This window comes from Aristolochia californica, unplaced genomic scaffold (genome assembly GCF_029961685.1).
Source record: "Aristolochia californica isolate CCGP_79_NKW_82.1479 unplaced genomic scaffold, dmAriCali1.0.hap1 SCAF_3, whole genome shotgun sequence".
Classification (NCBI taxonomy): domain Eukaryota; kingdom Viridiplantae; phylum Streptophyta; class Magnoliopsida; order Piperales; family Aristolochiaceae; genus Aristolochia; species Aristolochia californica.
In genome coordinates, this window is record NW_027181992.1 from 27,697,314 (window position 1) to 27,721,393 (window position 24,080).

The 24,080-nt window shown below is 39.9% G+C and overlaps 1 protein-coding gene across 2 annotated transcripts; it reads left to right on the plus strand.

The window, feature by feature from the left end:
* The first annotated feature begins 530 nt into the window (after nt 1–530).
* Nucleotides 531–12,686, plus strand: LOC137960345 (alkylated DNA repair protein ALKBH8 homolog). 2 transcript variants are annotated; one of them, XM_068807941.1, is made up of 5 exons: nt 531–699; nt 811–928; nt 1,117–1,148; nt 1,256–1,429; nt 12,179–12,686. In XM_068807941.1, the coding sequence occupies exons 1-5, from the start codon at nt 610–612 to the stop codon at nt 12,503–12,505; spliced, it is 741 nt and encodes a 246-aa protein (XP_068664042.1). In that variant the 5' UTR covers nt 531–609; the 3' UTR covers nt 12,506–12,686. The 2 variants fall into 2 exon arrangements, with proteins under 2 accessions (XP_068664042.1, XP_068664043.1); XM_068807942.1 differs by having other exon boundaries at nt 1,120–1,148.
* Nucleotides 12,687–24,080: the final 11,394 nt, after the last annotated feature.

Genomic DNA, 24,080 nt, shown 5'->3' on the forward strand with positions numbered 1-24,080 from the left:
GCGAGCGAGGGAGGAGCCAGAGAGGTTGCAGAGAAGGGAGGGATGTCTCTGAAGGTCATCGGTGCTGGGGACGGCGAGAGGAAGGGAGTCGAGCACTGGAGACAGGTTGCATAGAGGGCGATTGAAATCACCGAAGGTTGGTCATGAGTGAGAGAGAATTTTTTTTCTCCGAAGCCCTCATTCAACAGAGCCTTAACAATAGCCCGAGCCCGACATAATTGAGGGAGGAAAGGTGAATTCAGAGCTTGACCCCTCTGAATTCACTTTCCCTCCCATTATACCTAAAATGGGGGAAAGTGAAATACATTTGTATTTTACTTTTCCCTGCACTTACGTTGGGCACTAACGGCTTTTGGCATATTTTACCCAGCGTTAAGTTAAATTAATTTCATGGACACTAACAGGCCCAAGTATTTTAGGTAAGTAAGAATGAATTCGAATTCAGTTTTCCATGAGGGTGCACTAATAAATTTCAGAACAATTTCATAACTATATTCTAAATTTCAGTAACTCATTAGTACTATCAACAAGTTATACCGCGGTGTTATTTGCTAGATCGACGAAATCTTTCAGACTGCATTCGGTCGTCCTCCGGGCTCGAGATTCCTGATGGCGGACGAGGAACAAATTCTCAGAGCCATATTTGGTGATTCGTCGGTTAGCGAAGATGAAAACAGTTTCTCCTGTGGTGTCTTCTCCGTGAGTCCTTATTCCCTTCGCCGCTTTCTACAGTGCTGTTAGCGTTTTATTCCATTTATGCTGCAAAGTCCATCGTTTAATTTCAATACCTTTCTCCTCATTTTAATGTAGCTTCGGACCGGTGAAACCTCTTGTTGGGAACAGATAAAGGAGATCAATGGCCTCTGGCTCTGTCGAAATTTCCTTACCCCCGAACGGCAATCCTCACTACTTTCCGCTATTGAAAGCGGTACCATTTTATGAGAAGGACCTGCATAGATTTTTCTATTCATTGAACGCCATAAATTCCTTTAATTTTCTGGAACTAAAAAAACTCTTTTTCTGATTACTACTCACGAAATGTTGTTCATTTTCTTTTTGGAAAAAAATTTCCATATTGACGGCGTTTAATATATTTCATCTGGCGTGTTCCTTCAGAAGGCTGGTTTACTGAAGCTTCTCATAACCAGGTCAAAGCTTGGCTTGCCAAATGGCTGTGTTGCTTAGAACTTTACCGGTTTGTTGTTTCTGTTTCAAAATTTTTGTTGATGATGGTGCTGTTTTCGTTGTTGTCCAGGCCATGCGATTTGGTGATCTTCCTAATTGGGCTATTGAACTTACTGGATTTATCCGTGTATCTGTTCTAGAGTTTATTGGTGATTCTAATAAGGAGGAACCGTTGGCTCCAAACATTTTGTGGAGAGAGCCACTTTTTGACCAATTAATTGTAAATGTCTACCAAGCAGGTGAGGTGCGGTCATTCTTTCTCCTATATAGTGGTCTTGTGTTTTTCACTCATTTAATTTGTTTATTTTCTTTGATCTGCCTATCTTGTGTATTTTACAATTACCTGTATATTCCAGTTTCTCAATAGTTAAATCCAAATTTTTTGACCTTGTTCTTCTTTCTGGATTCGATTTGCTTACGATTTAGGTTGATCCTTTTTCCTCGTTTTGTATGTTTACAAGTTGGAAATTCTCAGTTGGATAAACTTATTTTCTGAATTGGGATCTGAATGGGTGGAGTCTTCACACCATTTCATTTAGAAATGACATCACTGAAAATTATAGAAACCAAACATTTTCTATTGACCTTAGTTGACAATGACAAATTTATTCTAGTAATAGTAGTAGTAGTAGTAGAGTGTGTGTGTGTTTTATTATTATTGAGTGGGAAAAAAATCCCATATTAAAAAATGAAAAGAAAAACTAATAGACCTCCTAAGTGGCTAATCATTTTGGGATGGAACCGGGCTCAACCAAAAAACTCAACATAATGGTATTAGAGTAGGTTCTATGTGGGGGCTAAGGCCCTGTTTGCCCTCCCTAGGTTATCTATGTATTGTAGGCTCCATGAGAGAATTTTTGTGCCTCATTAGAGGGTTTGTGCCCATGTTTTAGGCCTGTTAAGCTTGGATGTGTGAGTGTTGAGTTGGAAAAAATCCCATATTAAAAAAGAAAAGAAAAATTGATTGTTATAAAGTTGAACAGTAGGCCTCCTAACTGGCTAGTCATTATGGAATCGAATCGGGTTCAACCTAAAAAACTGTAATAATTATATTTAAAAACTTTTAAACAAACTTTTGATGTTCTTCTTCAACCCTCAATTGAAGAAAGATAAATGTATGTTCTATCATCATATCCTACTATATGTATGTCTGTTGTTCTTTCGTTTGAGAAACATGCGATTTTATTCTCAGTTCATGGCTATATATCTCATATTAATTAGCAGAGACAAGAGCTTTTTCCAAAATCACCAATGTACACCGAGTAACAGTGAGATGTCTGAGTGAGAGACCGTGCGAGAGAGCCCCCCCCAATGGTCACCGACCCCATGGCCGGTGACTGGACCCACCTGATGGTCACCATCACTATGGCAAGGCTACCACAACCATTTCCGACACTGGCAGTAGAAGCGACGAAGTAGCGATGCGCAAAACCGAGAGAGATTTCTCTTTACGGCGAGGAAGAAAATTCAACAGAAGGTCGGTGTTATGGACTCAATAACACTGAGTCATCTACTTTACTTTTATTATTTATGTTGCTTTTAATTTTGAATTTTATTGATTTGTAATAAGACTTAAAGGTAGGGGTAGAATTGGGTTTTATAACCCTAACCTATGTTGATATTAATTACCCTATTTAAGGGGTAAGGATGGAGAAATAAAGCAAGTTCGGAATTAGCATAATCTAGGGTAATTTAGGTTCCTTTTAGGCTCTCTATTCTAGGGTTCTTGGTGTGAACTCTCTTGGGGGTTTGCTGCATCCATTGGGGAGTCTTTGAGGAGATCTTGGAAGGAAAAGGAGAAGGAATCAGCCTTCTCTTCCTTGCTGCAATAGTTATCCATCTCGTCCACGAACCAGCTGTGAGGGAAGGTGGATTTGCGTGAGCCTTAGCATCAAGAAAGGGATTTTCGAGTTGCTGAATTGAAGGAGGTCTTCAAGAGGTATTTTTATCTATCTTTTCCGAGTTTAGAAGAGCTAGAGACTGCCCTCTTTACATTCAGCATTGGTAGTTGCATGAATTCAGAAACCCTATTCATTGACGTGAGGAATAAAGTGGGGTTTCATAATTGGATCCTTAAAACAGTCTCTTGATTGAATTGGTGCATCTATAATTGAGAAAAGGAAACTCCTTTTCAATTAGAACGTGAAAGGAGAAGTATAAGAGAGTTCTTTTCACAAAAACGTGATAAGAAACCCTCAAACAGTGCTGGATTCATATTGAACTCGCCGAGTTACTAGATCCATGGCTAGGGACCATAACAACTTGGTATCAGAGCAGGGTAACCCGGCAGAGAGAAGCACCAATGAATACTTTGAATTGCTTGAAAGAAAATTTGATACTGTCCTAGAGAGGTTCTTAAAAATTGATATCGATATGGAGACCTTGAAGGGAAGGATGGATAGCATGGAGAATGGTCTAACTACTGGCAAGAAATTTGCTGCATTGGAGGAGAAGTTCACTCTCAGTTTGGAAACTTTGAAAGGAAGGATGGATAGCATGGAGACTGGTCTGAGCACTGGCAAGAACCCAATTCCGGGAGACCATTCGCAGATCAGAGGGGGAGATGAGTTTACTAGACACACGAGTTTCTCGGGTCAGCAAGGACCCTTCATTCCTGGGGGACACCTCAACCAGGGGGGAGGCACTGTACCTCTCATTCCAGATCAGAGAGGAGGGGGCCATTCGTATAACAGAGGGGGAGAAGAATTTCCGAGGCGCACGAGTTTCTTGGGACAGCAAGGACCCCTCATTCCGGGGGGACACTTCTACCAGGGGGGAGGCACTGTTCCGAGGTATACTAAAATGGAATTCCCTACTTATAATGGGTCAGAAGACCCTTTGATATGGTTGTATCGATGTGAAAATTTTTTTAGCCATCAGCGAGTCCCAACCTATGACCGAGTCAACGTAGCTGTTTTCCACTTACTAGGGGAAGCACAACTTTGTTACCGGCTAGTTGAGGTTGATAGCGAGGTGGTAGATTTGGATGAATTTAAGCGACTGTGCTCTCTCTGTTTTGGTCCTCCGGCTTACAGTAACCCTTTGGGAGATTTGGTTTTATTACGCCAAACTGGGGCTGTGGAGCAATATAAAAAATTGTTCCAGGAAAAATTAGCACGAGCCAACAGTATGGTACAAGTGGATCAACAAATTGCGTTGTTTACAGCAGGACTGACTGAGGCATTAAAGGTGGAGCTGTATGCACCTGTTGACTTATCCAGCGCTATGAATATAACTCGTGCTTTAGAACTGCGACAACAGGCACAACACCGACGACCTCCATGGTCAGGGGAGCGCATTCCTCCGAGAAACAACCCAGGTATTACTTTGACTGGGGATCCGAGATCTAGTCATCCTACACCTCATATAAAAAAATTGACAAGTTCTGAGATGGCGGAACGGCGGGCTAAGAATCTGTGTTACAACTGTGATGAACCATATCGGGTTGGGCATCAATGCAAAAGATTGTGTTTGATCGATCAGGTTGAAGATGAGGATATCGAGGTGACAGAAGATATGATTGAGGAAGAACCACCGGGCATCTCCCTGCATGCCATTACTGGCCAGCAATCGGCCACAACTACGCAGAATGGGAGCGGCTTGACAACTACGACCAGGTCTACCCAGCTTCCGAGCTTGAGGACAAGCTCGATCTCCAAGGGGGGGGGGGGGGGGGGGGGGGCAGATGTTATGGACTCAATAACACTGAGTCATCTACTTACTTTTATTATTTATGTATCTTTTAATTTTTAATTTTATTGATTTGTAATAAGACTTAAAGGTAGGGGTAGAATTGGGTTTTATAACCCTAACCTATGTTGATATTAATTACCCTATTTAAGGGGTAAGGATGGAGAAATAAAGCAAGTTCGGGATTAGCATAATCTAGGGTAATTTAGGTTCCTTCTAGGCTCTCTATTCTAGGGTTCTTGGTGTGAACTCTCTTGGGGGTTTGCTGCATCCATTAGGGAGTCTTTGAGGAGATCTTGGAAGGAAAAGGAGAAGGAATCAGCCTTCTCTTCCATGCTGCAATAGTCATCCATCTCGTCCACGAACCAGCAGTGAGGGAAGGAGGATTTGCGTGAGCCTTAGCATCAAGAAAGGATTTTCGAGTTGCTGAATTGAAGGAGGTCTTCAAGAGGTATTTTTATCTATCTTTTCCGAGTTTAGAAGAGCTAGAGACTGCCCTCTTTACATTCAGCATTGGTAGTTGCATGAATTCAGAAACCCTATTCATTGACGTGAGGAATAAAGTGGGGTTTCATAATTGGATCCTTAAAACAGTCTCTTGATTGAATTGGTGCATCTATAATTGAGAAAAGGAAACTCCTTTTCAATTAGAACGTGAAAGGAGAAGTATAAGAGAGTTCTTTTCACAAAAACGTGATAAGAAACCCTCAAACAGTGTTGGATTCATATTCAACTCGCCGAGTTACTAGATATGGCTAGGGACCATAACAACGGACTCATCCAACCACCACTCTAGCGAGCCTTCAGAGTCTCCGATGGAAGACCATGACGCCTACTGGACGACGGTTTCCCGAAGAAGCGGAATAACCATTTCCGCTTCAGTTATGGACAATGCAGAGTTACCATCGAGAGAGTCATTCGAAAATCTGGTTTGGTGATCTGCATCTCTTCGGCTGACGGATCGAAACTCTCCTTCGTTTGCATTCCAGCAGAAGCGATCTCCATCTTCATACTACAGTTTCAGAGAGCGACCATCAAAACGGAAAGATCCCACAAACTCTTGTCGTGGGATTCGATTTTCCTCTTCTCGGTGACTACCTTCCATGGTCACCGGAAATGTCGGGTCACCCATCGAAGAGGAACTTCCTTTTGGTGAGGATATTCATCCTCGAGGCCACAAACTCGGGTTTAGGTTGGAAGGAGCTAGCCGCATCTCTCAAGTGCTTTTCCCCGACGCTAGATCCAGTAGAAGGGCTGATTTTCCCTGGTGATGCCAGAGCGAAGTTCTCACCACTCCTCCCCGAGACCCAACAATGCCAAACCACTCCCCGACACCCCCTCATGTACCCAACAACACCCCTTCCCCCCCTAAATTGCCCCTTGACCTCAGTACCACTCCCCCTCCTCCCCTCATATGGAAACCTCCGAAATCATTCAAATCCCACCAAATCTTCTCCAAGACGGGCGAATTTTTTTGACCCGCTCCACTCCCAAAATCTCCTACCTCAGCCTCCAAACTTTGCTTGTTCATTTCAGAACCCAGCAGGAGTCTTCTGCAGCTCTTACTCTCACACCCACACCACCTCAGGCATCACGGGGATCTCGGAGTGGCTCTCCTCGGCACCCTCCAGCCAATACGGCCAATGGATTACTGTTATTGGACTTCCTGCTGAGCTCTTGCTAGTGCTCCACTGCAGAAAAAGGAAGGAAAATTTCTACATGATTTTCAATCCTGAAAGTTACTGCTGTTTTATTTTTTGGAAAGTCGTCTGCCATTCCGGAGACGACGGACCCAGCTGATTAATCTTGCTGTGATTGCCATCCGAGACCTCTTGTTGCTGTCCCATGCTGTTTCCGGAAACTTATCTTGATTTTACTACTGATTTTCCGGAAAATCCACTGATCGGCATTTAATCTGCCGGAAAGAGGTCTCTGTTTCTGCTCGTTGGGAGATAAAAAGAAAGTTTCCTTCACTGCTGCTGCGTATTTCTACAACTGAGACGTTATTTCTGGATTCAACAGCAAGCAAACCGATCATCTTTCTTTATTTATGGAAATCTTATCTTTGGTATCTTTATCATCCAACTGGTTCGAAAATTGGAAATCTGAAATCATCCAGCTGGTGGGACTCCAACCTCGGTTTCCATTAGAAGTCGGAAACTAGTTCAGAAAAGATCTACTATCTATTCTAGCTTTGTTGCTCATCCCACTCTGCTTGGCAATCACCAGGAGCCACTTCGTGAGTACGAAGACACTGCTTCCATTCTACTGAGTTTTTTGTTTCTGCTTGGCCAGATACTGCTGGCTGGCATAAGTTCTCTCTTCTGCAACTTGGCTCTGTTTGGATTACATTGCCAACTTAGGTGCTGTAGCAATTTTATTCGGCCGAGCTAACCCTGCGGAGGGGCGTTCGTCAGACTCGATCTGTTATGCTCGGGTTAACCTAGTGGGTTGAGTCAACTCGGACCGAGTCAACCCGGTTTGGGTTCAATTCAGACCGAGTCAATCTGACTCAGCCCATTTGTTTTCTACATCGATTATATGGGTCCGGGTTCTGAGTTCTATACATATTTCTTCCGTGACTCGGCTATATTGGTCTACTATTTGATTCGGTTCTTTGTATCCAGTTGGATTATTGTTTTGAAGTAATGGCAACTTATTCCTTGGTCAACATATTATTTGGTGCACAGACTCACAACAGATTATTTTATGGGTCCTTTTTGAAGATTTTCATTATTTGATACGTGTTATTATGCCCAGGCCTATTTTAGTTACTGTTATTGTCTCTTTGGATGAGACATTATTATTGAAGGACTTCTCAGTTGCTGATTTTTATCAGCATTGGCTATTCTGATGGATGACGAAAGCCAAGGTGGCTCTAGAATATTATCTTTCAGGTAATTACTCGTTACCCCCCTTAATTGACATTTATTACTTCTACCACTTGAGAGTCGGTGTCTAGGGTTTAGACACGGATAGGGAGGATTTTTATTACACTTCTGAGCATTGCGTATAGACCTACTACCTACAGAAGATAGGAGCGTACCTTACATCCAACATGGGTTATGACTGGAGTATGGAGCAATGTCATAAGGCTTAGAGTGATTTTACTCTCACTTATCTTTTGCCAGTTGGGCCTCATGGAAGAGACCGCTAGCGTGAGGGTTGGAAGATATGGAGGACTGCCATTTTATACGAGATGATCATATACATCATTTGCAACAAGCTGGGAGTTCATGATGTTCTCTCACCCCCAACTAGAGGGTGTAAAACAGAGTAAGCTCAACCCAGGAACGTCTAAACAACAATCAAGAAGAAAGTCAACACTGATCTTAATTGAAATACAAACTGATTTCATCCCACCACACACTCTTAGAAGAGCTTCAATGGCTTCTGGACTTACAGAAGAAGAAACTAAAAATAAAACAAACAGGGAAGTTGTATGATTCTGGATATCGATTGTTGCTGAAGAACACCTCTATTTATAGGTGTTTTGCAGCACTCAATCGAGGAAGACAACTGGGGACAGCTACAGAAATGATGGTAGGAAGCTTCCTTTCTCTTCCGGCGCCGATGGAGGCCTCTGTCTGCTGCGACGGTCAGTACAGAGTACGCCTCCATTTTTTGCTGCGTCCATTAAGTCCCGTTCACACTTGGGTGATTCATTTTTTCGTTCATACGGCCTGCCCCCTTGGACTCCCGTTGGGGCTGACGCCCCGAACCTGTCTTCCTTATTCATTTTACAGTTTCTTCACAAATAACCATTGCGGTCACAATTTGACCTCATCAGCTTCTAAGCCGGAACCGCTAACTAATTTACTCACTATCGACATTGGCGCTCCTCATAATTGGGGGCCAGTGAATACATTACATTAACAGTAACTTGTGAGAGGTGGGCATTGACACACTAACAGAGGGGGCGTGTTGGAAGATGGGCCCAAGCCCACACGACCAAGGAAGGCCCCACATATCCAAGAGTGTTGGAAGATAGGTCCACGCCCATAAGATATGGACCCACCATGATCATGTGAGGTGGCATGATGAGTCATCACATGAGCTGGAATCCTTATCACATGAGTTGGAAGATTTGGCAAATCTTCCTAGATTAATGTAATCGATTTATCTTCCCTTGATTTATGTAGATTTGGATAATCATGTTGATGTAATTAGGTTAAGTTCTAGGGGTATAATTATAATATTATAGTTTGATTAATCTATAAATTGAGCTTCAAGAGAAGGGTTTGGATATAAGTCCATAACCTCTTCTTCCACTTGTTTTCTCTCAATGAGTCCCTCTTTTTTTTTCTCCATGACCTAAATCCATGGAGTCCTAAAAATCAACACTTAACACTCTCCCTCACGTGTAGGCTCTCTTTTGTGGCTCTACAAGTGGTTAATTTAGGTGTAGGCCCTCTTTTGTGGCTCTACAAGTAGATACTTTTAGGTGTAGGCCCTCTTTTGTGGCTCTACAAGTAGATAATTTAGGTATAAGCCCTCTTTTGTGGCTCTACAAGTGGATAATTTTAGGTGTAGGCCCTCTTTTGTGGCTCTACAAGTGGATAATTCTAGGTGTAGTCCCTCTTTTGTGGCTCTTCAAGTGGATAATTTAGGTGTAAGCCTCATTTGTGGCTCTTCAAGTAGATAATTTAGGTGTAGGCCCACATATGAGTACCCGTTCTGATACCATGTTAAGTTGGGTCCAAGGCCCATCCCAAAATGACTAACCAACTTAGGAAACCTTTTTCTCAGAGGATAAACTCAAGATCTTTTGTACTCACTAATCTATGTGGGACTATTCCTTAACAATTGTATTGCTGACATCGTGTTATCTATTCATTGTAATTGGAATCTCATTCCTATATCAGCTAACTCTTTGGTTGATAAATTGGTAAAATTTGGAACTTCCCAGCAATCTCTCATTGTTTGGGAAGGTTTCCCCCCTTTGTAATTTGCTCTTTTGAGCTTTTGTCTTAATAAAATTCAGCATCATTTAAAAAAAAAATTGGTCTTTCAGGCAACCATGTGGCCTTAGGACAGGCTTCCTGGAAGGCTGTTGATGCATCCCTGTAGTACCTGGATTAGTATGGACTGAAGCATCTATCTTCCTATATGAGATTCTTGTGAGCCTTTTTTTTTTGGTATTTATCACTGACTGTTATGTGGCTCTTAGTTGGGCTTCTGTCACTGTAGCAATTCACCTTGCAGAGTCCTCTATGGTGACAACTTTTAGAATGTAGCTTCATGCCTTAAAAATTTGTAAGTGATCAAGAGACAATATGCTTTTTATGTCATTTAATTTGTTTTAGTGAAAGAATGTGTTACGTTCCTAATGAGGAGTGCAAGAGAGGGCAAGTGGACCATAAACAACAAAGAAACTAAAAGATATAAAAGAGAACTACAAGAACACGATAACATGGAATCCAAAGAAGGCAAAAAGTAGGGTAACTATGCAATACAGCAAAATATACAGAAATCAAGGTGGGGAGGGTGGGTTTACATGGGAAATGAAGTTACCAGCTGCAATGTATTATTAGGGAACCCTATCCTTTGCCAAAGAGTTGGCTACTTTTATGCCTTTCATCCATTAGTGGTAGTAATTGTACTATTGGTAATCACTAGTTTAATTGATGGAAACTTGTTAACTTTTCACATAGCTAGAGGTTGCAAGATTGGTTCTGGTTTAAGACTTTGACCACGAAGCATTGGTGATATTGGGTCTAAAGCAATGTTCATTTGGACAACATGTACAAGATGCACTATTTAAAGGGACACTTGGTCAAGAGCTGGATGTGCGTATGAGGAAACACTGTGGGCTCATAGATTTGATGGCATATTGTGCAAGGCATTGGGTGGGATAACTGTGGTGTGGCAGGCTGGGCATGTAAGCTAGTAAGGGCTAAGCTAATGAGGCAACATTATTGGCATTCAATGGCTGGGACATTTTAAATGGTTGCATAAAAAAATAAAATCTAAATGGTCTTTGGATGGGATAGTTATGGCAAGTTTTACATGGTTGAATGCCTTTGACATTGTATAGCTAAAGTGAAGAACCCTTATTGGGGTGCAGGTGTAGTTTGAGCTAATCTAGGAGATAGGGCCTTTCTTAAGTTGCAGGATAGTATTAGTCACTAAAAATTTAGTTTTGGGTATATACAAAAAAAATTGTAGGTCCTTGAGAGACTTTTTATTTCATTTAGTTGAAAGAGTGAATAACCTAGTGGTTTTGATGAAATCTTTCTCTTCCCATCCTTGTATACTTCTCGTACAGTTGGATTTTTTGGATGGTTGGTAAACTGACATGGATAGGCCATCCCAAGTTGTTCAACAGGGACGTGCACTCACTCCTTAAGAATGGATCTATACACCCAGAGGCTTAAATCAACCAACCAAACCCACTCTTAGGGTGTTCTACATGGAAAAAATAAAAATAGGAAGTATGTGTTTATTTTCAATAGCTCATGGCACAATTGGTTTACACCTATGGTTCTTCCTATATTATTTCTGCAAATGATGTTACGAAGAACTCTCACTTTTAGATCCAGCCTCTAGTCTCAACCAAGCACTCAATATCCTCCCGGGGATCATTTTCAGCTCCCTCTGTCTGGATTTTTCATGCTATTGCAAGCCGGGGGGGTGTTATACAATAGATTACAGAACTGCCAGGTATTGATGAAGTACTGATACTTTTGTCCCTCATAGTATCATTCCTTCTAAATTATGGCTAAACCTACCCTACTTGTTTGCTAATGTCCCGCACTTATGTTGAAGGCATCGATCCTCGTCATTAGTATACTGTCCAATATTTAAGATCATGAGACATCACTATCCAGAATGCTAACTCTGATCCCCGCTTGGCTCTGCCCAAATTGTTGCTTGCATGACCAGACAGCACACCATATGGTACATCCTCTCACCAGATTATTCGGTCTGCATGTCTGTATTTTGGCTTACTGCTCTTTTTGTAATGCATGAAAGGATGCCCATTCTATAGTTCCTTGCACATGCATCTGTATAACATCCAACACTACCATCATTCTCCATTTTTGAGGTATTTGATCAAATCACTGTTTTGTTGCCAGTGCCAGCAGTATTAGGGGCTAACGAGCCTCAATTACTTGAGACCAGCTGATATGAACATATGTGATATTTTACATGGAAACTTTTGCATCATATCTATGTCCTTTCTAATTGATGCACTTCTTTTATTCTCAAAGAGTCATCTGTCTCATTATGCATATGTACCTCTATGTTTATATAGTGTTTGAAAATATTTTGACATTCTTGTACCAATTCATGTGTGCAGGGAATATGTGGTCACACTGATCTTTTGCGCTTTGATGATGGCATTGCCATTGTTTCTCTAGAATCTGCCTGTGTGATGCATTTCACTCAGGTTGGTAGAGGAGATTGTGTTGACGACAATGTCAAGCAAGATAAAGAAATCTGTTCTATTCTGAAAGTTCCAGTACTGTTGTCTCCGGGGACGCTGGTGCTTATGTCAGGGGAGGCTCGATATATTTGGAAGCATGAGATAAACCGCATGCAGGGATGTCAGGTTTGGGAAGGAGTAGAACTGGAGCAAAAAAAGAGAACATCTGTGACTCTGAGGAAACTCTGCAGACTCAGTTGAGAATTGGGGCACCATGAGCAACTGTTACATTTCGCACTTGTTTCTGTTCTGCCATGAAGTTATTGTTAGGCAGTTATTAGCTACAGAACATGCCATTGACAATATTAGAAAGCATTGTCACTGCCTGTAATTGAACATCTATGGATTTAGTAAACATTTAAGCAGGGTTGTTTAGAACATCTATGAATTTAGTAAACATTTAAGCAGGGTTGTTTAGAACATCTATGAATTTAGTAAACATTTAAGCAGGGTTGTTTGGAATGGTTAGACAAGTAGAAACATATGGTTGGTGCATAGTGCCAATTGTAGTTTCATGGCCCAACTCAATTTTTTGTCAATCTTGCGTCAATTTATCACCTAGGTTGTGCTCTGTCTACTTTTTTGTAGATGGAACCAAGAAAGTGTTGCAATAAAAGAGAGTACGATAGAATCCGGTAAAACACAACAAAGAAGAAAGAAAAATCAAACTGTAGTAGCAGCTTACCAGGAAGGATATAGAAGTATAACTAAAGAATGAAGAAAATGTCAGAATGGAATGACAGAGACTGGAAACAAGCAAGACACTTAAAAGCTTACCTGATGCTCCAAATTATTCAAATGGAGCTTGCAGCAGGAGTGGGACTCTTTTCTTGGAATAACCGATGTCATGATGATGATCAGGTTGTTGCTAGTGATCCTATGTCACATGATTGTAGTTTTAACTTTGTTTCTACAATTGAATTGATGAAACCAAATCCTAATAGCTTTAAGCCAAGCGTGCTTTAACGAAGCATAGTAAGATCAAATGTTCAACTCGTGCTGTACTTGTACTAAGCACAATCCAAGTCATTCTGGAGCTTTGCATGAGAGAAAGGCGGCATACTCCAAGTGTTAGAACTTGCCCTAGGCTAAAGGGTAAGCATTCAAATGTCAAGACTTCATATATGTTTATATCTAATGGTTATAAAGATTTCTAGGCTATGTTGATTTCATGGGTATGCAAAAACACTTAAAACCTATTAGTGCATCTTGCTAGAAATGTATGTCTTAGAAAATTTGGAAATGATTTTCCTAGTTATAGGTTTTTAAGAAATTTTAATTTAAAAATTTATGTGTTCTACCAAGAACTTACTTATAAATTTACTAATATTTTTGTAGTATATATTTACAAAGACGTGATGGAAAAATTCCTATTTTATGCATTATTGAATCGACTTAAATTTGGATGCTAGGAAACCTAGCTGCCAACTTTTCCCCGAACCTCACCTTTGCTTCAACCACAACATTATGACTTATCAATGTTGGTTTAAATTCTCCATTGAGATAATTTAGATGACAATAACATTTAAGTTATTAATGATGTGTATTAAAATAGGAAGATAATCATCATCAGTGATATTCTTCTTACCTATTAATGACTCAAATCAGTTTGCATTTTTCTCATTTTGAACCAACGCTTGATTGACAGTAACCCGGTCTGGTTTGCCATGAAGCTTCCAATAGTATCTACACAATGATTTAGTTCACCATATTGAGTGCAAACCTGGTTTTCTAACCTTGAAGAACCAAAACCAGTTATACTATCTCTTGTGATACGGTCCTGGATCTAACACATCAATTCATAGGGAAGAAAAGAAAATCAAGTCGAAGGGGAATGCACACCCCCGAGATCGTTTAGGAGAACTCAAACCCTGTGTTTAACCTAAATTTAGACTTCCCCTTTCCATTCCATTACCCTCTAAATAGGGTACATGTCCATAAGGTTTAAGAGAAAATTATAGATTTGCCCCTCCACGACATTTAACTTGAAAAACAAAAAGGTTCAAGGGAAAATTATAGATTTGCTCCTCCAATACATTTAACTTGAAAAGCAAAAGGTTCAAGGGAAAATTATAGATTTGCCCCTCCATGGCATTTTACTTGAAAAGCAAACTTATTGACTCAGTAACTAACTCAGCCAGAGTAATTGACTCAGCTATGACGTCACTACATGACTCGGCCTGCTATTGGGTTCATAACATTACACCCCCCTTGGAGAACGATCTTATCCTCAAAATTGAAGGTAGGGATGTGTGCCAAAATGCCTCCACCTCTTCCCAAGTAGTACATGTGTCAATTCAACTACTGAAGTTGTCTCATGTACTGCACCTACAATGTCTCTAAACCTATAAAAGTGTTACCCTTTCTTGGTAAATGATCCATTTTCTAGATGGAGAAAGCAGGTGATTGTGGAGGATGCATGGTTGGCATCCCATTTCCAAACCCCATTGGATGCCTCGGAATCGAAACATTATTGACATTAAGAGCATATGTGGATCCCACAGTTGAAAATGGCCCTAGTTGAGGTGTCTGTCTTGTTTTCACATCACTCGAAGAATTCCCTTTGGGAGTATTGTCATTATCAGATGGAGAGGATGATGCACCATTCTACATGTTTTCCTATAGGAGCTCGTGGCTGATGTGGGCTTGCAATGTCATTTGGCTTCTGCATAACAACAATCTTAGATTGCCAAAGTGGTAGGAGTTGGGCAATTAGATTGGCAATGGCGGGAGAATAGATATCAATATTATTCTCCAATGCCATGCCTGCATCGCTTGCAATTGAGCCACAACAAACTGGTTATTTCCAAGGTTTTGAATGCTTGGAAGGCCCTGAGGTACGTGCAAGGGGGGTCTCATCATAGTTGCTTGAGGAGGTCTAAGTTCACTTGTTTGGCCTTGATCCATCTACTTCTCACCATGACCAAAAGGATCAGTAGGCTTCTTATAATTGGATAGTTGCCCCTAATTGGCAGCCTGGAGAGACATGAGCTCCTGCGTCTTAAGATTGTGCATAAGCATTTCCTGATCCTTCGCAGATGGGCCCAACATTCTTCCTTGAGTCTGTTGTTGTAGTGCATTTCCCTGAGCCTTCTGCTGAGCAGCCTGAAAAGCATACTGTAGGTAGGCCTAACGAACTGCATTCTGAGCATGCTATTCTGGCCCTGAAACCTTATTCTGGTTCTCCTCACAAAGCTGAGAAAATCCCTGTTGTTGAGACAAATCCATGAATTTCCTTGACTGGTGAGGGAATATAGAAGCTTCGAATGATGAAGGAAAGCCACCAGTACCACCGATAACTCCATGGAGTTCGGTTTGTGACAAAAGAAAAAGTGAGCTGCTGTTGCACCCGAAGTTGCATTATCTTCAAAGAAACTCCCTGCTTCTCGTTGCACTTCCAGACCGAGCTCTTTGAACCCTGATAAACATCTGAGTCCACTAATGGCTGAGAGGCTCGTTCATCCATCTAGTTCAGATACACACTGTCATCCATCTTGTACCACTGCCCCTGAATATTCTTCACATAGAAGACGTAGTGCCCAAAAATTGCCATGTTGTTGAGCTTGCCAGTTTTTCCTAACTGCAATCGCTATACAGTAATTGGTAGAACACTAGGGGCCTCCAAGATGGTCATCTGTTGTACTAAAATACCATGAGCGCAAGCACTAAACAGATCCTGGTAAGTTACTGGTTCTAGTTCAATAACATGAGTGTTCATTTTACCAAACAATTCCAGTGAATCATTGCCAAACCCATGTGCTACAAAACCAGTAGCTTCCTCCTGTCTCCTCTCCACATCCATAGGTGAAGGAAATTCAGTGCCACTAACAGTCCCTTGTTCAACTGGAGGACCCAAGTTTGCCACTGAAGAAATTAAGTCAGACTTTCCAAAATGAAGAAGGGCACCTGTTGCATCAAAATCCTTACTCTCAGTTTACATTTTCTAATGTTGTGCACCTTTCTTCACCGCAATAGCAGCCTCAATTTTAATTTTCTTCATCATCTCAGTCTCAAGATCTCCAAGAATGGCACATGCAGTAAGAACACTGCATCTGTTCTCAACAATAGTAATATAATTCATCACATTCCCCTGTTCAACAAAACTTCTTAGCACAAAAATCCAGTACTCAACCTTTCTTTCAGGTCTTTCATCAAACATAAAGAGTTAAAATTTCTTTGATCCCATTATCAACGTCATTTAGATCCCTCCAACACATTCCAGAAATTCCAAAAGAACTTCTAGTAAAGGCATACTGTGAAAACTCATATAGACCTGGTATAGAGAAAAACCAGGAAGGTTCTCCCTCACAAAAACCCAGTCTCTTCAGAAGCTTGTATTGTCAACAAAAAATTGAACTAGAAAGCCTCCTCGGAGTCTTGATCCAAAGATCCACACGTAGCCAATAACTAAAGAAGATTTTACCTTTGAGAAAACATTCTCCGCCAAAAACCCAATTGCAGTCTGTAATTTTCTGGAATTCTCTATTCCTGACTGCTCATCCTACTATCGACGCCATTTCTCCCACAGTGGTCGTCATTTCCATTTCTCCCATTTTCGATTCCCTCTACAGTCTGTCAGAATAAGAGAGGTTGTGCTCAGGTCAGTTTCCCATTCGGAGGTCGAGAGTGAGAGTGAAAGCAAGAGATTGACCTGTTCCTGAAGGCGATCAACAACCATATGGGGCTTCTCCTCTTGGAGAAGCTTGGAGAGGTTGGGTCAAAATTTTTTTGAGACAGAGGTAACCCGGAATTGTTCCCTCTCCTGTTCTGGGAGGAATTTAAGTTGCCTTTCAAAGGGTCGATTTGAGGTCTAACCCAAATCGGTGTGATGTTCCAACGTAATCTTCTTTTCCAAAAGTTCTAGAGAAGATGGATTTCCAGCTTGGAGACAGAGCAGAAAGAAGGGGCTGGCGCTCATCGGACTAATCCAAAGGGCTCTTTGCCCCATGACCCTTCGATGTTGGATTTCCAGGCCCCCTGTATTCGGAATTCTAGGCTCTGGACTGCGCCTCTGGAATTCCTTGCTCGGTGATTTGAGGTCGGCCGACGAACAGAAGCAACTGCTTCATCTTCTGGAACGACGACCTTTCTCTCTGAATTTTTTTTTTACGACGCTTCTCAAATTACTGCATATGTTTTATCTATGATCAACAAATCATTCATTGTGTTTCTGCTATGATACCACGTTAATACGCTCCCGGATCTAACACAACGATTCGTAGGAAAGAAGAGGGAAGAAAAGAAAATTAAGCCGAAGGGAAACTTGAAAACCCTAGGTTCGTTAATGGGAACACACACCCCTAGATCATTTAGGAGAACTCAAACCCTCTTTAACCTAAATTCAGACTTCCCCTTTCCATTCCATTTCCCCTCTAAATAGAGTTCATGTCCACAAGGTTCAAGAGAAAATTATAGATTTGCCCCTCCACAAAATTTAAATTGAAATGCACAAAGGTTCAAGGGAAAATTATAGATCTGCCCCTCCACGACATTTAACTTGAAAAACAAAAGGTTAAAGGGAAAATTACAAACTTGCCCCTCCACTGCATTTTACTTGAAAGGCAAACTTACTGACTCAGTAACTAACTCAGCCAGATTAATTGACTCAGCCATGGCTACATGACTTGGCCTGCTACTGGGTTCATAACATCTTGCTCGACCTCCTCTATAATTTCTACCATGCCCTCGGGTGGTAGAAGATGTACTCCTATTTCTTAAGTACATAGCAAATGATACTTTACTATGAAAGGTGGAGGAAGGATCTGGTATTCGAAGTAATGTTTCACTTATGTCATCGAATGATGGAAGTGTGAAGGAGCTAAGGAGTTGGGTTTTTGCCTCTTCAAGATATGACTTGATATTTTACAAGAAAATAGCACCTGCTAAGGCCTCCCGTTGCTTTTCTTGAACTGATATATTGGTGGAATAGGGCTGAGCAATCTTCCACTCCTGAATAAGCCCTCTAAACCTAGCCAAGTACTCATGCAAGTTCTCTCCTTGTTTTGTATTAAATATGTTCTAAAACACACCATATAACTTCTATAAATTCTTGGTGCTGGAGTACAACTTGGAACAAGTGTCCCATATCTACTTTGTGGTCTCAAGGTGGACAACACTATAGGCCACATGTTCCTCCATGTTGTTAATTAGCCAACTAATGACAAGTGTGTCATTATTGAGCCATTTAATATAGGAAATATCATCTTCATCTATGGGTGGAGCTGTTTTATTCAAATTCCCTAAGAGATCTCAAGTGATAAGGAGTCTCTTAAACGATTGGGCCCAACTTAAGTAATTTGATAACCCTCTTAAGGGTATAGTGGTAATCTTAAGTAAGTCACTTTTACTTCTCATATTTGTATATTCTTCACTCATCACTAATGAATATTCAATGCACTATATCAACCAACCAGTAATAGAAGAGAGGAAACCAAACAAGCCAAACTGAGGCAATCAATAATTCAAACCAAGCTAAACCAGACCAAGGCCTTAATCATGCACATAATCAAGGAGATTTTTAGTCCTCATTCTAGTCCAAATCATATAATACTTATTCCAAATTTGTCTAAATTAAGAAAGAATTATAAAGGCAAGTGAAATCTCAAGGGATCTTGGACAATTTAGAGGATCTTCTTGTTGAATTTATGGAAAAGAGAAATACTTCACTGAATTATTGTAATCAAAGTATATGAACCTCTATTTATAATAGAGGAAGGTAGTAGAGTTCCATTACAATAAAACTACCCTTGTCCCAATTACACCCAAACTCTAACATTAAAAGATAAGTTCTAGCATAATTAAATAACCCAATATAAATAGAAGACTAACATGACTAAAAATCCTTTAAAATGAAACTCCTATGTGAGACCTACTTCCATAATAATTCTGGCTCTGTAAGACTTCTTATGCCACCTCACGTGATCATGGTGGATCCCATATCTTATGGGTTTGGGCCTATCTTCCAACACTCTTGGATATGTGTGCCTTCTTTGGTCTTATGGGCTTGGACCTATCTTATAACACACTTGGATATGTGGGCCTTCCTTGGTCATGTGGGCTTGGGCCCATCTTCCAACACTCCCCCTCAAGCTGGGGGTGAGAGAACATCATAAACTCCTAGCTTGCTGCAAATGATGTATAGGATCTTCTCGTATAAAATGGCAGTCCTCCATATCTACCAACACTCCCCTTCACGTTGGTGCTCTCTTCTATGAAACCCAATTGGCATAAGATAGGTGAGAGTAGAATCACTCCAATCCATATGACATTGTCTATACGCAATGCGTAGAAGTGTAATAAAAACTCCTCCATCACCGTGTCCCTCCATAGGACAATGAATCTCAAGTGGTAGGAGTAATAAACTTTAATTAAGAGGGATAACATATATGTAGTAATAAGCTCCTCCATCATGGTGTTTCAACCCAGGCACCGACTCTCACAAGTAGAAATGGTCGATAAATGCTTGCCATTCACAAGACGGCGACGTGATATGTGATAAATTCCTGTCATTCACAAGACGGCGATAAAAAAACATCATAAGTGGGTAATGCCTATCATTCATGAGACGACAAACCCATGGGTACATAAAAAAGTCTCAATGGACTTAAAACACCCAACCATGATGGACTTAAACTCTTAACTGAAGCAACACACAAAAGGTTGGCCCAAAGATGTATGTGAGAGTCGAATAAAGGATGGTAGGAGTAAGGTTGTCAAATAACCAATAGGTAATGGGTAAACAGGAAAATAGGATGTTGAGGCCACCACTTCTTCAATAATAATGTCTCATCCAAAGAGAAACAATAACTGCAATTGAAATGGGCTTGGGCCCATATAACACGAACCAAAATGATAAAAATCCTTGTAAAAGGACCCATGAAATAATTCGATGCGAGTATCTGCACCAAATAATATGTTGACTAAGAAATATGTTGCAAATACCACAAAATAATAATCCAACCAAAAAAATAGAATCAAGTCGAGCCGAGTCAGGTATCACCAATAATTACCACAATTATTACTACGAGTCAAGATTCGTGATCTTCAATTTTCTTTATTGAAAAAAATTTCTGTTTAGTTGCAAAAGCTTCATCTTTTGTGCTCTCCCTTTTCTTGAATATTTTTGTCACATAAAAATTACGACAACATATAAAATACCTCTTTCTTGTACTTCTTCTTCTACTTCTCCCTTCAAGCTGGGAGGTAAATAGCAGTGATCCCAGCTTGAACCAAATAACATCGATGTAGTAATAACAATAAAAATAACATGATAATGGGAATCAAATGAAGATAAGATGATGGGGCCACAATGTTCTTTATTCAAATCTTCATCAGGATAACCAATGCTGACAATAGATAGCAATCGAGGACCTTTCATAAGAATATCACAGTTAAAGAGACACAATAGCAGTAGCAAAATGGGCCAATGGAAAAATAACATTTACCAAATTTGTTGTAGTATAGCAGTAGAAAATCGGTAAATAATGAAAGTCCTTAATAGTAATAAGGACACATGAAATAATTTGGCATAAATTTGGATTTGTCAATGCAACAAGATACCAACATGATCTTTGATTCTTCCAATGCTAATATATCCTTAAATATAGATCATATTGATATGAAACTTTATCCTTATGAAAATATACTTAAATACCTTTCATCCAAGTATAACTTCTCTTCGTAAAATATACTTCTATTGAGATATATAATGTGATAGATTTTGGTCTCTATAATCTGTCCGAACTAAGTATTCATTTTCCTTTTGCCAACATGATCATTGACTCCAAGATCAATACCTCCATATAAAAAAATCAGATCGAGAATTTGTTGAATATTTAAGAAAATAAACTTACATATCTTTCTTGTGATATATAATTCTCTACATAAAGTCTCGTTCTTGATAGCATAAAATAACACGGAAGTTGAAGCTTTTTACTACTGCTCGAACTTCTTTTGCAATCTAACATTCACTATTTCAAATATATATTTCTCTTTGTAGATGTTGAAACCAGTGCGCTAAAAGGCTCAAACCTTTTTAGGAAAGCAACCCCATGGATCTTATACAAGGACTGGCCCGGTCGATACAAACAAATATTCCAACACTCCCCCGCATGGGGAAAACCCGTGGGCAAATTAACCAAAAAATCCCGAGACAAATTCTCTGAAAAAACCTGGGACAAATTCCTGGAAAACCCAGGACAAATTCAGTGGGAGCGGGATTCGAACTCGGGACCAACCTGATCTGATACCATGTGGAATTTAGGATCTCACGAAAGGAACTTTAGATCAACGAGGAAGAAGAAGAAGAAGAGAGAAGGAGAGGAGAAGAAGAAGGACGTGGAAGGAGAGAGTTTAGATTAAGGGAAAAGAGGTCTGTGTCAAAGTGATAGTGAGGGCTGGACGAATTTGTGGAAAGAGAGGAGAGTGCTTCAATGCTCTACCTCTTAGCCGATGCCTTTATTTATAGTCTTTACAATGCCCTTAGGGCTACAACTTGATGAAATAAAAGACATAAAAAGAACACATATTTACACCTCTATGCCATCTTTAAGTGAAGTATCATAATTCACACATGTGCAACTCCTTTGACGTGTGAGTTTCTTGCCTTGAGCTTGTGGGCTTGAGCCCATCTTCCAACAGTAGATAACTACGATTGGAAAATATCATTTTTTCCTTGGAAAGTAGACTCAAATATCTTTCTCTTAATATATAATTTGCAATATGAAAAGCTTAGTATGGAGGTGAAAACGTAAAGAAAATAATGGGTATAGAGACTGAAAAAAAGATAAAAACAAACCTAAAATGTTGGAGAGAATAAATCAGAAGAGATCACATTACCTCTGTGGGTTGACCGAGTCAACTCACATAACCTACTCTGATACAATGTTGAATTTATGGAAAAGAGAAATACTTCATTGACTTATTGTAATTAGAGTACATAAACCTCTATTTATAATAGAGGAAGGTAGTAGAGTCCCATTACATTAAAACTACCCTTGTCCCAATTACACCCAAACTCTAACACTTAAAGATAAGTCTTAGCATAATTAAATAATCTAATATAAATAGAAGACTAACATGACTTAAACTCCTTTAAACTGAAACTCCTTTGTGAGACCTTCTTCCATAATAATTCTGGCTATGTAAGACTTCTTATGCTATCTCACATGAACATGGTGGGTCCCATATCTTATAGGCTTGGGCTCATCTTCCAACACACTTGGATATGTGGGCCTTCCTTGGTTGTGTGGGCTTGGGTTCATCTTTGAACACACTTCTAAAGAAGGAAACTTTCCCTCTATGTCAGTTGTGCCAACTATCAATACAAGATCACAATCTTTGATTTCCTTATTTCCTTAAATATTTTAGTAAAGAAATTTTAAAGAATAATCTAATATAGAAAGCCTTTAAATAGATAAATCACAACACTTTCTTTTCTCCAACTTTCCTTTTGGCAAGCTTTAGAAGAAGGAAACTTTTCTTTTATCCAAAGTGCTCCAACTTTGTGATTAAATCACAACTTGATCTTACCTTTTTTCCTAAATTATTTTAGGTAAGATAATCTAGAGGATAATACAACCAATGAAAGGCCAAAAAAGGTTCCAAAGACCAGCACCTTTTAAAAACAATTTCTCCTCTTGATAATCAGAAAACAGCTTTCACCTAGCTCTTGTTAGAGACTAAACATACAAACAACAACATAAACCAGTCTTGAGTGAATTAAATCATGCTTTGATAATGATAATCCACATATACATCAAAAGGAAGAGCAAATCTTTATCCAACATATGGTTTCAATGAAATAAAATCAAATTTCTATGCTTAAGCCGAACATTTAACAATATGTTTATCATCTTCCATGATTCAAAGAAAATTGAGCATAACAAATCTTGCATGAGATGTAACACTTATCTTCTATCTAGATTGAATGAGAAGAAAAAATCAGTAAACATCTTGCTGTGATCAAGACATCATAAAAAAAACCATCTCATGAAAGCTAGAGAAACAAATAAACTTATCTTTGCTTTTTGAGCCTTTGCTTCACCAACAAAACCACATGAAGTTTGATAAAACTCACTTAATCACCACCTTAATGTTGGGATCATAAATCCATAGCTCTGATACCATATTGGATTTAGGTTCCCATGGTAAGGTCCTTGACTAAGATGATGAGAGAGGAGAGAAAGAAGAAGAGGAGAAGAAAAGAGAGAAGAAAGTAGAGAGAGGGGCGGCTAAAGAGATGGAGAGAGAGAGAGAGAGAGAGAGAGAGAGAGAGAGATACAGAGATAGATGGATAGAAAGATAGATAAATGGAGAGAAAGAGAGTAGATAGATAGATGGATAGAAAGATAGATAGATGGACACAGAGAGAGAGAGAGAGAGAGAGAGAGAGAGAGAGACAGACAGACAGAATTAGCAGGGTTTTCTTTTTTTTTTAGATACAAAGATGGATAGAAAGATAGAGAGATAAAGAGAGAGAGAGAGAGAGAGAGAGAGAGAGAGAGAGAGAGACAAAGATAGATAGATGGATAGAATGATAGAGAGATAGATAGATAGATAGATAGATAGATGGATAGAAAGATAGATAGAGAGTGACAGAGAGAGAGAGGGAGATAGATAGATGGATCGAAAGATAGATAGATAGATAGATAGATAGATAGAGAGAGAGAGAGAGAGAGAGAGAGAGAGAGAGATACATATAGATGAATAGAAAGATAGCGGGAGAGAGAGAGAGTGAAAGAGAGAGAGAGAGTGAAAGAGAGAGAGAGAGAGAGAG